Source organism: Mobula hypostoma, chromosome 7, assembly GCF_963921235.1.
Source record: "Mobula hypostoma chromosome 7, sMobHyp1.1, whole genome shotgun sequence".
NCBI lineage: Eukaryota > Metazoa > Chordata > Chondrichthyes > Myliobatiformes > Myliobatidae > Mobula > Mobula hypostoma.
The window spans coordinates 144,983,197-144,996,322 of NC_086103.1; the positions used below are offsets into that span (position 1 = coordinate 144,983,197).

A 13,126-nucleotide genomic window follows, 5' to 3' on the forward strand; every position below is an offset into this window, starting at 1 on the left:
AACTAATATCACAACGGAGATTCATGAGCTTAAATAGGTGCTAAAATAAAATATTCTGTTCCAGAATAAACTGAAAATATAGAGTCAGTGTAAAGTGCAAGATGATGATAACAGCACTTTAAAACCAAGAAGGCAGTATAGTAAACAAATTTTAATTTGCACTCTTCATGCCAATGAAATAAAGCTAACCATAGTAAATTGTTCCACTGCCTTTCAGTCTAATGATATGAGTTTGCTCATGATTCCAAAATAGGTAGTAAGGTGTAGTGATGAGGTAATATTCAATCTGATGCCTTCAATAAGGTGATGCACAAATGATTATGAAACAAAATTATAGCACAACATTGAAGATAACATATCGATTGAGACTGAGGATTGATTAATTAATAGAAAATAGAGAAATACAATAAATGGGTAACTTTTGGGTTGGGTGACATGCTGGGGTATTAAGTTTGGTCTTTTTTAATGTTGGCATTGTTCAACGTATTTGTACTACAGGTTTGACTTAAATAGAATAGCAAATTATTTTAATAGCCTCCTTACGGACATCTCTTTTTTAAATATTCCATAAATTTATTTTAAATCCTCTATCAAGTCACATCAATCATATATTTTTGCACAGAAGTCAAAACTTTTATTATATTCTATTAAGTCTAGAATGTTGTTACATTCTTAGAGTGTGTGTGTGCATCTTGTTCACGTAAAACTTCTCAATATTCATTCACTTTATTTAAAATTGGAGATTAATTTCAAATTGTTGGGAATGTAATGTAATGGTCTTTGTCAGCGGCTAGTTACTATCTAGAATGGCCTAATCAATATTCTTCAGTTTATATTTTGACTAACAACTTTACTTTTAATTTATGATTCCTATTCACCTATTCTGTTTCTCTGTTTCTTATAGTGTACATTCAGGTGACTTCTTTACAGTAATTCAATCTGCCTTGGATAATGATGCCACACCATGGTTTGGCCTTATCGTTTGCCTGTGGGGTAAGGAATAGAGAGCAAGTAAAATTCAAAGAAAAAACTGTGGTACTTGAGTTTTCTCAGCACACATCTGAAAAGATTGTATGTTAATGTGTGACCACAGTAAGTGATGCTAGGTTTAAAGAATCCACACGATGTTCTGAGCCTATAATTTTCTAATCTTTTTAACACTGTCTTGGGACTTTAGAGATTTCCTTGTCATCCTCACTGGTAAAAATGACATCATCCAGGTGATACAGAGTGCCTGGGCAGCCTTGTAGCACCTGGTCCATGGCTTTCTGCCAGAGTGCAGGTGCAGGTGCAACTCCAAAATTAAGCCTACTATAGCGAGAATGCCTCTTGTGAGTGTTTGTGGTGAGAAGCACTCTGGATTCTTCTTCCATCCCCATCTGTGGGTAGCCCTCAGCTGAGTCCACTTTGCTGAAACGTTTTCCTCCAGAAAGGTTTGCAAAGGTATCCTCTATCCTGGGCAGAGGGTAATGATCTACTTTTAGTACTGAGTTGATGGTGACCCTAAAATCACCACAGATCCTGACAAACCCACTCTTTTTGGCTACTGGGACTACTGGTGCTGCCCATGGGCTCCATGCAACTCAGAAAGAATTTCTTCAGCCTCCATGTGATCTAGCTCACTAGCTACTTTGTCACGATGGTACAAAGAACTGGACAAGTTTTGTAGAACTTCGGAGTGGCAATTTCAATTAACGCAATTTTGTCCTTGATATTTTTGAGCTTTCCAGTGCCATCTCTGAATTCTGCTGTGGCATCATCGAGTACCTTTCTTAATTTGCTTTCAGTTGACTCTCTTGCAGGGAATGTGACATGTAACTGGTGGATGGATCTGCAATCAAGTTGAAGTTGTCTCAGTCAATCATGGCCCCACAATGCTGGCCTTCCTGTTTTTTACCACATACAAGCTGTTGATTATTGTATTTCAGCATTACAAATGTCATTCTGACAGGAATGACCTTTTCTCTAGTATAAGTTCTTAGTCGGATATCTGCAGGCTTCAGTTCAGTATCTGAGAAATGCCATTCAAACTTATTTTGTGGAATTACTGAAACAGCTGAGCCACTGTCCAATTCCATTTTAATTAATTTGCCATTCACTTTTGGTGTAAGCCATATTGCTTGTCTATTGTTAATTTTCACATTGTAAGTCTCAAGTCTTGTGTCACTCTCATCATTTTCAGATTTTTCATCAGCAGCATGCAGATAAGTAATCTTTTTGAAACTGCAACTTGACTTTTTAGCTTTTTCTCTACCCTGTGCAGTCCACTCATTTTTGTCTGCCCAACTTGTATGTGTCCTACTTTGTTACATTTTTAAAAAACTTAAATGACTCATTGTGCTTCAACAGGTAGGTAGTCATTACCACTGTTATGATCACCCAGCTGAATTACTCTTTAACTCGAAAACATAAAACTACTTTAAAGTGAAAAGGTAGGGGCCCAGGAGAATGTGTTTTAGTTTTGTTTTAACTTTAAGCGAGGCTGCATATATAACGCAGTGGTGTGATGTTGTTTGCCATTTACGTACTTTTACATATAACCTGCTTAATCAACAATATGTTTATGATATTACTTGAATATTACTGAAATACTAAATACACTACAGAAGTCACTTCCATTAGGGTATTGATATAGTTTCAATAATAAGTTTCACAAAGGAATTGAAGGTGAATTGAGGTTGAGCATAGTTGCAATGATATGTGGAAAGACTAGGGCAATGAAGCCAATTGAATTACTCTTTAAACTTTAAATGAACTGGTGCAGACTTAATGGGCCATGTGGTTTGCTGTATTATTCTTTGATTCATTTCTCAAATTAATTAACAATGTGCATTGCTTCCAGGAACAATTTTTCTGGAACTGTGGAAAAGAGTAAATGCTAAATTGGTGTATGAATGGGATGTTGAGAACTTTGAAAATGATGAGCCAACCAGACCCGAGTTTTATGGAACATCTGTGAGAAAGGTAGAGTTCAGTTGAATTTAAAGTCACAACCTTGGATTTATTTGATAAATAAGCCATTTTAGACATCACTACACATCACCTTATCTAATTATAGGAAGAAATAATCGCAGTATGTATAATTTACAGATGTCCATCTGTAGCATTAAATATGCAACTTCATTTATACTAATTCTTTCCAATCCAATTGAAAAATGTGGAAGTATTCACAATATAACATAAGAAGGGAATGATGCATACTGATACTTAATTATTATAATCAGTAATTATTACCATAGCAGAAACTCTTAAATTAACAGATGCAATCCTGCTATTTTTGAACTGTGTTGTAAACCATGTGGAGCAGTCACATTTAGGAATGCCAGATCAGTAAATATATCCGGTGATGTGATCACAATTTAGCAATCATCTGTGAGTATACACAACATGAACTAAAAGAAATTCTTCGGTTTACATCAGTCCTGAAGATTTTCACAACTTGTCGTATACAAAATTATTAAATCACAAATCTTATACAGGAAGATTTGTCTTGGCTGACCAAGAACACAGCCCAGAACCTTGTCTCGGTTCTACAATGAGCGGTTCACAAACTCGAACATGGCCATTTCCAACATCAATCCAAATTGCCAAGGCAAGGATTAATTATCTGAAGCAGGAAAAGTGTCTAAGGAGCATTGCAAAGAACCACACAGCTTTACATGTTGAGAAAATGAAGCTAAGAGCTGAATAACAGCACTAGTAACCAGAGATGAGCCAAATCCTGTTCGGTGCAATGAACAGGATTTGATAAGTGATCTTGAAGTAAAGGAGCCATTAGAAGGTAGTGACCATAATATGATAAGTTTTTATCTGCAAGTTGAGAGGGATAAGGGCAGATCAGAAGTGTCAGTATTGCAGTTGAACAAAGGAGACTATGGAGCCATGAGGGAGGAGCTGGCCAAAGTTGACTGGTCGGATATCCTAGCAGAAAAGATAGTGGAACAGCAATGGCAGGTATTCTTGGGAATAATGCACAAGGTGAAAAATCAGTTCATCCCCCAGAGAAGGAAGGATTCAAAGGGGGGAAAGTGGCCACAGTGGTTGACAAAGGAAGTCAGAGATAGCATAGCATTAAAAAAGAAGTATAACAGAGCTAAGGTGAGTGGGAAGACGGATGATTGGGAAATTTTTAAAGAGCACCAGAACTTAACTAAAAAGGCAATACGGGGAGAAAAAATGAGGTATGAACGCAAGCTAGCTAGGAATATAAAGGAGGATAGCAAAAGTTTTTTTAGGTATGTGAAGAGAAGGAAGATAGTTAAGAACACTGTTGGGCCCTTGAAGAATGAATTGGGAGAAATTGTTATGGGAAACAGAGAAATGGCAGACAAATTTAATAAGTACTTTGGATCTGTCTTCACTAGGGAAGACACAAGCAATCTCCCAGATGTATGGATGGGCCAAGGACATAGGGTAACTGAGGAACTGAAACAGATTGACATTAGGAAGGAAACAGTGATGAGTAGACTGATGGGACTGAAGGCTAACAAATCCCCAGGTCCAGATGGTCTGCATCCTAGGGTACTAAAGGAGGTGGCTCTGGAAATTGCGGATGCATTGGTGATCATTTTCCAATGTTCCTTAGATTCAGGATCAGTTCCTGAGGATTGGCGAATGGCTAATGTTATCCCACTTTTTAAGAAAGGAGGGAGGGGGAAAACAGAGAACTATCGCCCTGTTAGCCTAACATCAGTAGTGGGGAAGATGCTAGAGTCCATCATTAAAGATGAAATAGCGGCATATCTTGATAGCAGTGATAGGATTGGGCCGAGCCAGCATGGATTTACCAAGGGCAAATCATGCTTGACTAATCTATTGGAGTTTTTCGAGGATGTAACCAGGAAGATAGACGCGGGAGATCCAGTGGATGTGGTGTACCTTGACTTTCAGAAGGCATTTGATAAGGTACCACATAGGAGATTGGTGGGTAAAATCAGAGCTCATGGCATTGGGGGGAGGATATTGACATGGATAGAAAACTGGTTGGCAGATAGAAAGCAAAGGGTAGCAGTGAATGGGTGTTACTCGGAATGGCAGGTGGTGACCAGTGGGGTGCCACAGGGCTCGGTATTGGGACCACAGCTGTTTACGATTTACGTCAATGATTTAGAGGAAGGCATTGTGAATAACATCAGCAAGTTTGCTGATGATACTAAGCTGGGTGGCAGTGTGACATGTGATGAGGATGTTAGGAGAATTCAAGGTGACTTGGATAGGCTGGGTGAGAGGGCAGAAACTTGGCAGATGGCGTTTAATGTGAATAAGTGTGAGGTTATTCACTTTGGGAGCAAGAACAGGAAGGCAGATTATTATCTGAACGGTGTGGAGTTAGGTAAGGGAGAAATACAAAGAGATCTAGGAGTACTTGTTCATCAGTCTCTGAAGGTGAATGAGCAAGTGCAGCAGGCAGTGAAGAAGGCTAATGGAATGTTGGCCTTTATTACAAAGGGAATTGAGTACAAGAGCAAGGAAATCCTTTTGCATTTGTACAGGGCCCTGGTGAGACCACACCTGGAGTATTGTGTGCAGTTTTGGTCTCCAGGGTTAAGGAAGGACATCCTGGCTGTGGAGGAGGTGCAGCGTAGGTTCACTAGGTTAATTCCTGGGATGTCCGGACTGTCTTACGTAGAGAGGTTAGAGAGGCTGGGCTTGTACACGCTGGAATTAAGGAGATTGAGGGGGGATCTGATTGAGACATATAAGATTATTAAGGGATTGGACAAGATAGAGGCAGGAAATATGTTCCAGATGCTGGGAGAGTCCAGTACCAGAGGGCATGGTTTAAGAATAAAGGGTAGGTCATTTAGGACAGAGTTGAGGAGGAACTTCTTCTCCCAGAGGGTTGTGGAGGTGTGGAACGCACTGCCTCAGAAGGCAGTGGAGGCCAATTCTCTGGATGCTTTCAAGAAGGAGCTAGATAGGTATCTTATGGATAGGGGAATCAAGGGTTATGGGGACAAGGCAAGAACCGGGTATTGATAGTAGATGATCAGCCATGATCTCAGAATGGCGGTGCAGGCTCGAAGGGCCGAATGGTCTACTTCTGCACCTATTGTCTATTGTCTATTGAGATCTGAACTATTACTCCAAGAATAGTTCTCTTGATTTCAAATTTAAATTGAAGAAATTAAATAATGAAATTTTTTTTAAATGATTTTATTAAAACTGATTAAACAGCAGCTTGACATTCAGCATAGAAAATGTATTATCTTTCCTATGTTTTCTTAACCTTGGTATTAGTAAAGCCAAGGGGAAATTAGGGATGGCCTTAACCACATTGAACAAAAGTAAAAGACTTGAACCACCCATATCAGTATTGACAATGTGCTGCAACGCTGCAGCAGAATTGAAATCACATCACCAATCAAAAAGGTTGCAATGGTCAGATTAAATTCAAGTGCCTTTATTTGGAGTCCCCAAATTTGTCTTAATATCACAACAAAGAGCTACACAGGTGAAATGCTATATACATAACGAAGCACTGAAGGTCAGTTTGATATATAGGGATGACAAGGTTCAATAACTTAGCAAACACCACCATCAACAATTCACAGTTTCATCTAATTGCGTAACAAATGCATTGGTGAGATCTGGATAGCTGGCATGACTGTTATTTTTGCGCTTTATTTATTTGTTTTTTTTAAGTTATAATTGATGTGCTTTTCATGCAGCCTTTTCCTAATAACTCAGTTAACAGGTAGCCCCATAAGGTTTGTAAGAACTGTAATCACATAACTCTTCAGAAATTGAACACAGTACAGTAAAGCACCTACAATTAATCATGTGCATGAATAGTAACTATTGTTTACTGATCTTTGACATTTGTAAAAAGTAAATTCAGTGATCTTTATATTTCAGCTTTATGTTTTGCTACTAAGGATATTTAATATGTTTGAAAATAAAGTGCCAGTGAGTACAAAACCATTTAGTGATCTGCTCTTGGTGTTTTAGACAAAAGATAGATTTGCTATCTATAGTCTTTTTTTCTGATTCTTTAAATGAAATATCATCTCCACACCATCTCAAGATTTAATAACACTTTCCTCTTGTTTCTGCTTATGTTGTGAGAGAAATCTGTCAAGTTAGTTTCCTGAAGGAGTGTCAACTGCAGTAAAGATTACAAAATATAGTTATTATCTGTATCAGAATGTTTAAAGATTAAGGAATATAGAAGAATCTGCTTTTCCTCTGGGCAGTTTCACTTGTGAGTCTATAAAATTCCTAGATGTGCTGGCATGGTGTATGATGCAGAGTAGTCCCAATCTGAATACAGAAAACAATACAATGTTTTTAAAGTTAATTGCATTGTTGTTAAGATCATCAAAATATCAATGATTTATTAGGGGTGAGGTGAGGTGGGATGGGGCTGAAGGGGCTACATGCACTGAAATACAAGAGAGACTGTATATGCTGGAAATCTGGAGAACTCACTCAAATCGCTGGAGAAACACAACAGCTCAGGCAGCATCTATGGAGAGAAACAAATATTCGATGTTTTGGGCTGAGATCCTTCATAAGGACTGGAAAGAAAGAGAGCAGAAGTAAGAATAAAAGGGTGATGGGAGGGTAGGACCATGAGCTGGTGGATGACAGGCGAATCCAGGTGAGGAGGAAAGTAGGTAGGTGGTGGGAGGGGGAAAAGTGAGTGATGTGAGAAGCAGGTTAGTGTAAGAGACAAAGGGATGAAGAAGAAGGAAGAGGACAGAAGACCATGGAATATAGGGAAGGTAAAGGAGATGATGAGATCTTGTAAGGGCAGGGGAAGGGAAGTGTAAATGTTCCAGAAGCATTAGGGAAAACAGAGGTGGGATGGGCTGACAGAGGGAACTGGTTGCAGGAAGTCATTGAAGCCGATGTTGATGCTATCAGGTTGCAGAAAACCAAGATGGAATATAAGGCATTGAGACAATCCAATTTTTTCAACAGCACATTTGTCTGCTTTGGGTATTAATGGGATGGATTTATCTTCAAAGATGAATGGCTCTTTGTGGTTTTGCAGTTATCCATCTTCGATTACCAATTGCAACACATTAATCTCATCCTTTTAGCAAAACTCTGATCATGAGTTGGTGAATTATATAATTGCTAGAAGCTAATTAGTTTTAGTTGTATATCATCCCAGCCTACTAGCCTATTTACAGCTACATTATCTAACTTTTCCTGGCTGCTGTCCATAGATAATTGCTTTTAGTGCTCTTCCAAACTTGGATTATTTCTATTGCATGCTGTGCAAAGAATTGTGGTTGACATATTGGAGCATTGAACTGGATAGTAATTGGTTAATTTTCAAAACAAAATCATATCCAGTGCAATAACAATATGTTGTGGAGCTGATTTATTTTGACTTGTTCAAATGTGCGTATAGCATGTATTTAAAAAAAATATAATTTAACCTTCTCATCTTTCTCTTCATTGAGAAACGGTTAAGTTTTACCAAAACTATCAGTGTTCCATTATGTTTGGCATGGCTGGATGATTTTCCTAAAGATTCTGCATTCCTTGTATTCTTAAAACTTCCACGGTATAAATCAATAACAAAGAAACAAGCTTCCAGTTTGAGTCTGGGTTTTTGTGAGTTGGGGGTGTCCAGTTAAACCCTGAGTATAATTGTAGAATAAAATCTAAAAGTATTTTACCTTAGTATGGAAAAAGAAAGAAGACCATTAGACCATAAGACATAGGAACAGAATTAGGCCATTCAGCCTATCGAGTCTGCTCCACCATTCCATCATGGCAGATCCCAGAACCCACTGAAAGCCATACACTTGCCTTCTCGCCATATCCTTTGATGCCCTGACCGATCAGGAAACTACCAACTTCTCCCTTAAATATACCCACGGATTTGGCCTCCACTGCAGTCTATGGCAGAGCACCACTCTTTAGCTAAAAAAATAAATTCCTCCTTACCTCTGTTCTAAAAGATAACCCCTCAGTTTTGAGTCTGTGCCCTCTAGTTCTGGATACCCCCACCAGAGGAAACATCCACCCTATCTAGTCCTTTCAACATTCAGTAGGTTTCAATGAGATTCCACCCCCCCCCACCCCCACATTCCTCTAAGTTCGGGTGGGTACAGGCCCAGAGCTGCTAAACGCTCCTCATATATTAACCCCTTCATTCCCGGAATCATCCTCATGAACCTCCTCTGGATTCTCTCCAATGACAACACATCCTTTCTGAGATATGGGGCCTAAAACCATCGACAATTCTCTAAGTGCGGCCTGACTAGTGTCTTATAAAGGCTCAGCATTATTTCCTTGCTTTCATATTCTATTTCCCTTGAAATAAATGCCACCATTGCATTTGTCTTCTTTACCACAGATTCAGCCTGTAAATTAACCTTCTGGGAGTCTTGCACAAGGACTCCTAAGTCCCTCTGTACCTCTGATGTTTGAACCTCCTCCCCACATATAATAGGCTGCATTATTGTTCCTTTTACGAAAATGCATTATCATACATTTCCCAGCACTGTATTCCATCAGCAACTTTTTTGCTCATTCTTCCATTTTGTCTAAGCCCTGCTGCAAGCACATTGCTTCCTCAACACTACCTACCCCTCCACTTATCTTCGTATCTTCCGCAAACTTTGACACAAAGCCATCAATTCCATTATCCAAATCATTGACAAACAATGTGAAAAGTAGCGGTCCCAATCCTGACCCCTGAGGAACATATTGGTCACTGGCAGCCAAACACAAAAGGCTCCCTTTGTTTCCACTCAGTGCCTCCTGCCTGTCAGCCATTCCTCTATCCATGCTAATATCTTACCTGTAATGCCATAGAATTTTATCTTGTTAAGCAGCCTCATGTGTGGCACCTTATCAAATGCTTTCTGAAATTCCAGGTAAATGATATCCACTGCCTCTCCTTTGTCCACTCTGCTTGTTACTTCCTCGAAGAACTCTAACAGATTTGTTAGGCAAGATTCTCCTTTACAGAAACCATGCACTTTTTGACTTATTTTATCATTGGTCTCCAAGTTCCCCATAAGATCATAAGACATAGGAACACAATTAGGCCATTCATCCCATTGAGTCTGCTCTGCTATTCCATCATGGATGATGCCGAATCCCACCCATCTCCATACACCTGCCTTCTTGCCATACCTTTTGATGCCCTGACTGATCAGGAAACAACAATTTCCGCCTTAAATATACCTACAGACTTGGCAGAGAATTCCACAGATTTGCTACTCTCCAGCTAAAAACATTTCTCCTTCCCTCTGCTCCAAAAGGTTGCTCCCCCTCTCTACTTGAGGCTGTGCCCTCTAGATCTGGATAGTCCCACCATAGGAAATATCCTCTCCACATCCACCTTATCTCATCCTTTCAACATTCAGTAGGTTTTAATGAGATCCCCCCGCACTCTTCTAAATTCCAGTGAGTACAGGCCCAAGGCTGCCAAACATTCTTCATATGTTAACCAGTTCATTCCCGATTCATCTTTGTGAATGTCCTTTGGACTCTCTCCAATGACAACACATCCCTTCTGAGATATGGGGTCCAAAGCTGTTGACAATACTCCAACCACAGTCTTATAATGACTCAGCATTATCTCCTTGCTTTAATAATCTACTCCCCTTGAAATAAATGCCAGCATTTGCAGTTGCCTTCTTTTATCACAGACTCAACCTGTAAATTAACCTTCTGGGAGTCTTTCACGAGGACTCCTAAGTCCCTATGCACCTCTGATGTTTGAACCTCCACCCCTTTTATATAATAGTCCGTACTATTGTTCCTTTTACGAAAATGCATTATCATACATTTCCTAACACTGTATTCCATCTGCCACTTTTTGCCCATTCTTCCAGTTTGTCTAAGCCCTGCTGCAATTGCATTGCTTCCTCAGCACTACCTACCCCTCTGCTTATCTTTGTATCATCCACAAACTTTGCAACAAAGCCATCAATTCAATTATCCAAATCATTGGCGAACAATGTGAGAAGTAGCAGTCCCAATACTGACCCTTGAGGAACATCACTAGTCACTGGCAACCAACAAGAAAAGGGCCCTTTTATTCCCACTCACTGCCTCCTGCCTGTCAGCCATTCCTCTATTCAAGCTAATATCTTTCCTGTAACGGCATAGGATCTTATCTTGTCATGCAGCCTTATGTGTGGCACCTTATCAAATGCCTTCTTAAAATACACGTAAATGACATCCACTGGCTCTCCTTTGTCCACCCTGCTTGTTACTTCTTCGAAGAACTAACAGATTTGGTCAGGCAAGATTTCCATTTACAGAAATCATGCTGACTTTGACTTATTTTATCATTGGTCTCCAAATACCCCAAAACCTCAACCTTAATAATAGACTCTCAAGACTTTCCCAACCACCTAGGTTAGGCTAACGGGCCTATAATTTCCATTCTTTTGCTTTCTTCCCTTCTTTATGAGTGGTGTGACATTTTCAATCTTCCAGTCCTCCAGAATCAAGTAATTCCTAAAAGATCATGACCAATGCATGCATTATCTCTTTAGCAACCTCTCTCAGGACTCTGGGATGTAGTCTAACTGGTCCAGGTGACTTACCCGCCTTAAGACCTTTGACACAAGGAAATCTGCAGATGCTGGAATTTCAAGTAACACACATAAAAGTTGCTGGGGGAACACAGCAGGCCAGGCAGCATCTCTAGGAAGAGGTACAGTCAATGTTTCGGGCCGAGACCCTTCATCAGGACCGACTGAAAGAAGAGCTAGTAAGAGATTTGAATATGGGAGGGAGAGGGGGAGATCCGAAATGACAGGAGAAGACAGGAGGGGGAGGGATGGAGCCAAGAGCTGGACAGTTGATTGGCAAAAGGGATATGAGAGGATCATGGGATGGGAGGCCTAAGGAGATTCTCTCTCCTTTTTCTCCCTCTGTCCTTCTCACTATACTCCTTGCTCATCCTCTGGGCTTCACCCCTCCCCCTTTCTTTCCTCCTGTCCCATGATCCTCTCATATCCCTTTTGCCAATCAACTGTCCATCTCTTGGCTCCATCCCTCCCCCTCCTGTCTTCTCCTATCATTTTGGATCTCCCCCTCCCCCTCCCACTTTCAAATTTCTTACTAGCTCTTCTTTCAGTTAGTCCTGACGAAGGATCTCAGCCCGAAACGTCGACTGTACCTCTTCCTAGAGATGCTGTCTGGCCTGCTGCATTCCCCCAGCAACTTTTATGTGTGTTGCTTAAGACCTTTGAGTTTGCCTAGCATTTTTTCCTTTGTAATAGCTACGGTACTCACTACTATTCCCTGGCACTCATGGACCACTGGCACACTGCTAGTGTCTTCCAGAGTGAAGACAGATGCAATGTACTCATTAAATTCATCTGCTATTTCTTTGTCCCCCATTTCTACATAACCAGCATCATTTTACAGTGGTCCAATACTAACTCTGACCTCCCTTTTACTCTTTATATAACTGAGAAAACTCTTAGTATTTTGCTTTATATTATTGGCCAATTTACCCTCATAGTTCATCTTTTCCCTTCTTATAGCTTTTTTAGTTGCCTTTTGTTGGATTTTAAAAGCTTCCCAATCATCCAACTTCCCACTCACTTTTCCTACCTTACATGCCTGTTCCTTGGCTTTTATGCAGTCCTTAATTTCCTTTGTCAGCCATGGTTGCCTACCTTGCCATTTGAAAACTTTCTTCCTCTGTGGGACATATCTATCCTTTGCCTTGTGAACTATTCTCAGAAACTTCAGCCACCTCTGCTCCGCCGTCATCTCCGCCAGTTTCCTCCTCCAATCCACCTGGGCAAGCTCGTCTCTCATGCCTCTGTAATTCCCTTTACTCCATTGCGATACTGAAACATGTGACTTATGCTTCTCTCACTCAAATTGCAGTATAAATCCAATCATATTATGATCACTACCTCCTAAGGGTTCCTTTACATTAAACTCCCTATTAAGATCGGGGTTATTATATGAGGGGTGATTGATAAGTTTGTGGCCTAAAGTGGAAGGAGTCGGTTTTAGAAAACCTAGTATATTTATTTTTCAACATAGTCCCCTCCTACATTCACACACTTAGTCCAGTGGTCGTAGAGCATATGGATCTTGGACTTCCAGAAAGTGACCACAGCAGGGGTGATTGATAAGTTCGTGGTCTGCAGTAGAAGGAGATGAGTTATACAGCTCTTGT

General features: G+C 40.1%; 1 protein-coding gene across 1 annotated transcript in view; it reads left to right on the forward strand.

Moving 5' to 3' along the window:
* The window catches only part of LOC134349954 (anoctamin-7-like), a 73,012-nt gene that overhangs the window by 34,043 nt on the left and 25,843 nt on the right, over positions 1–13,126 (forward strand). Inside the window, exons 9-11 of the mRNA XM_063054907.1 lie at positions 905–993; positions 2,843–2,964; positions 6,859–6,909. Of these exons, the coding sequence (XP_062910977.1) occupies positions 905–993; positions 2,843–2,964; positions 6,859–6,909 (262 nt within the window). The remainder of the gene's footprint in view (positions 1–904; positions 994–2,842; positions 2,965–6,858; positions 6,910–13,126) is intronic.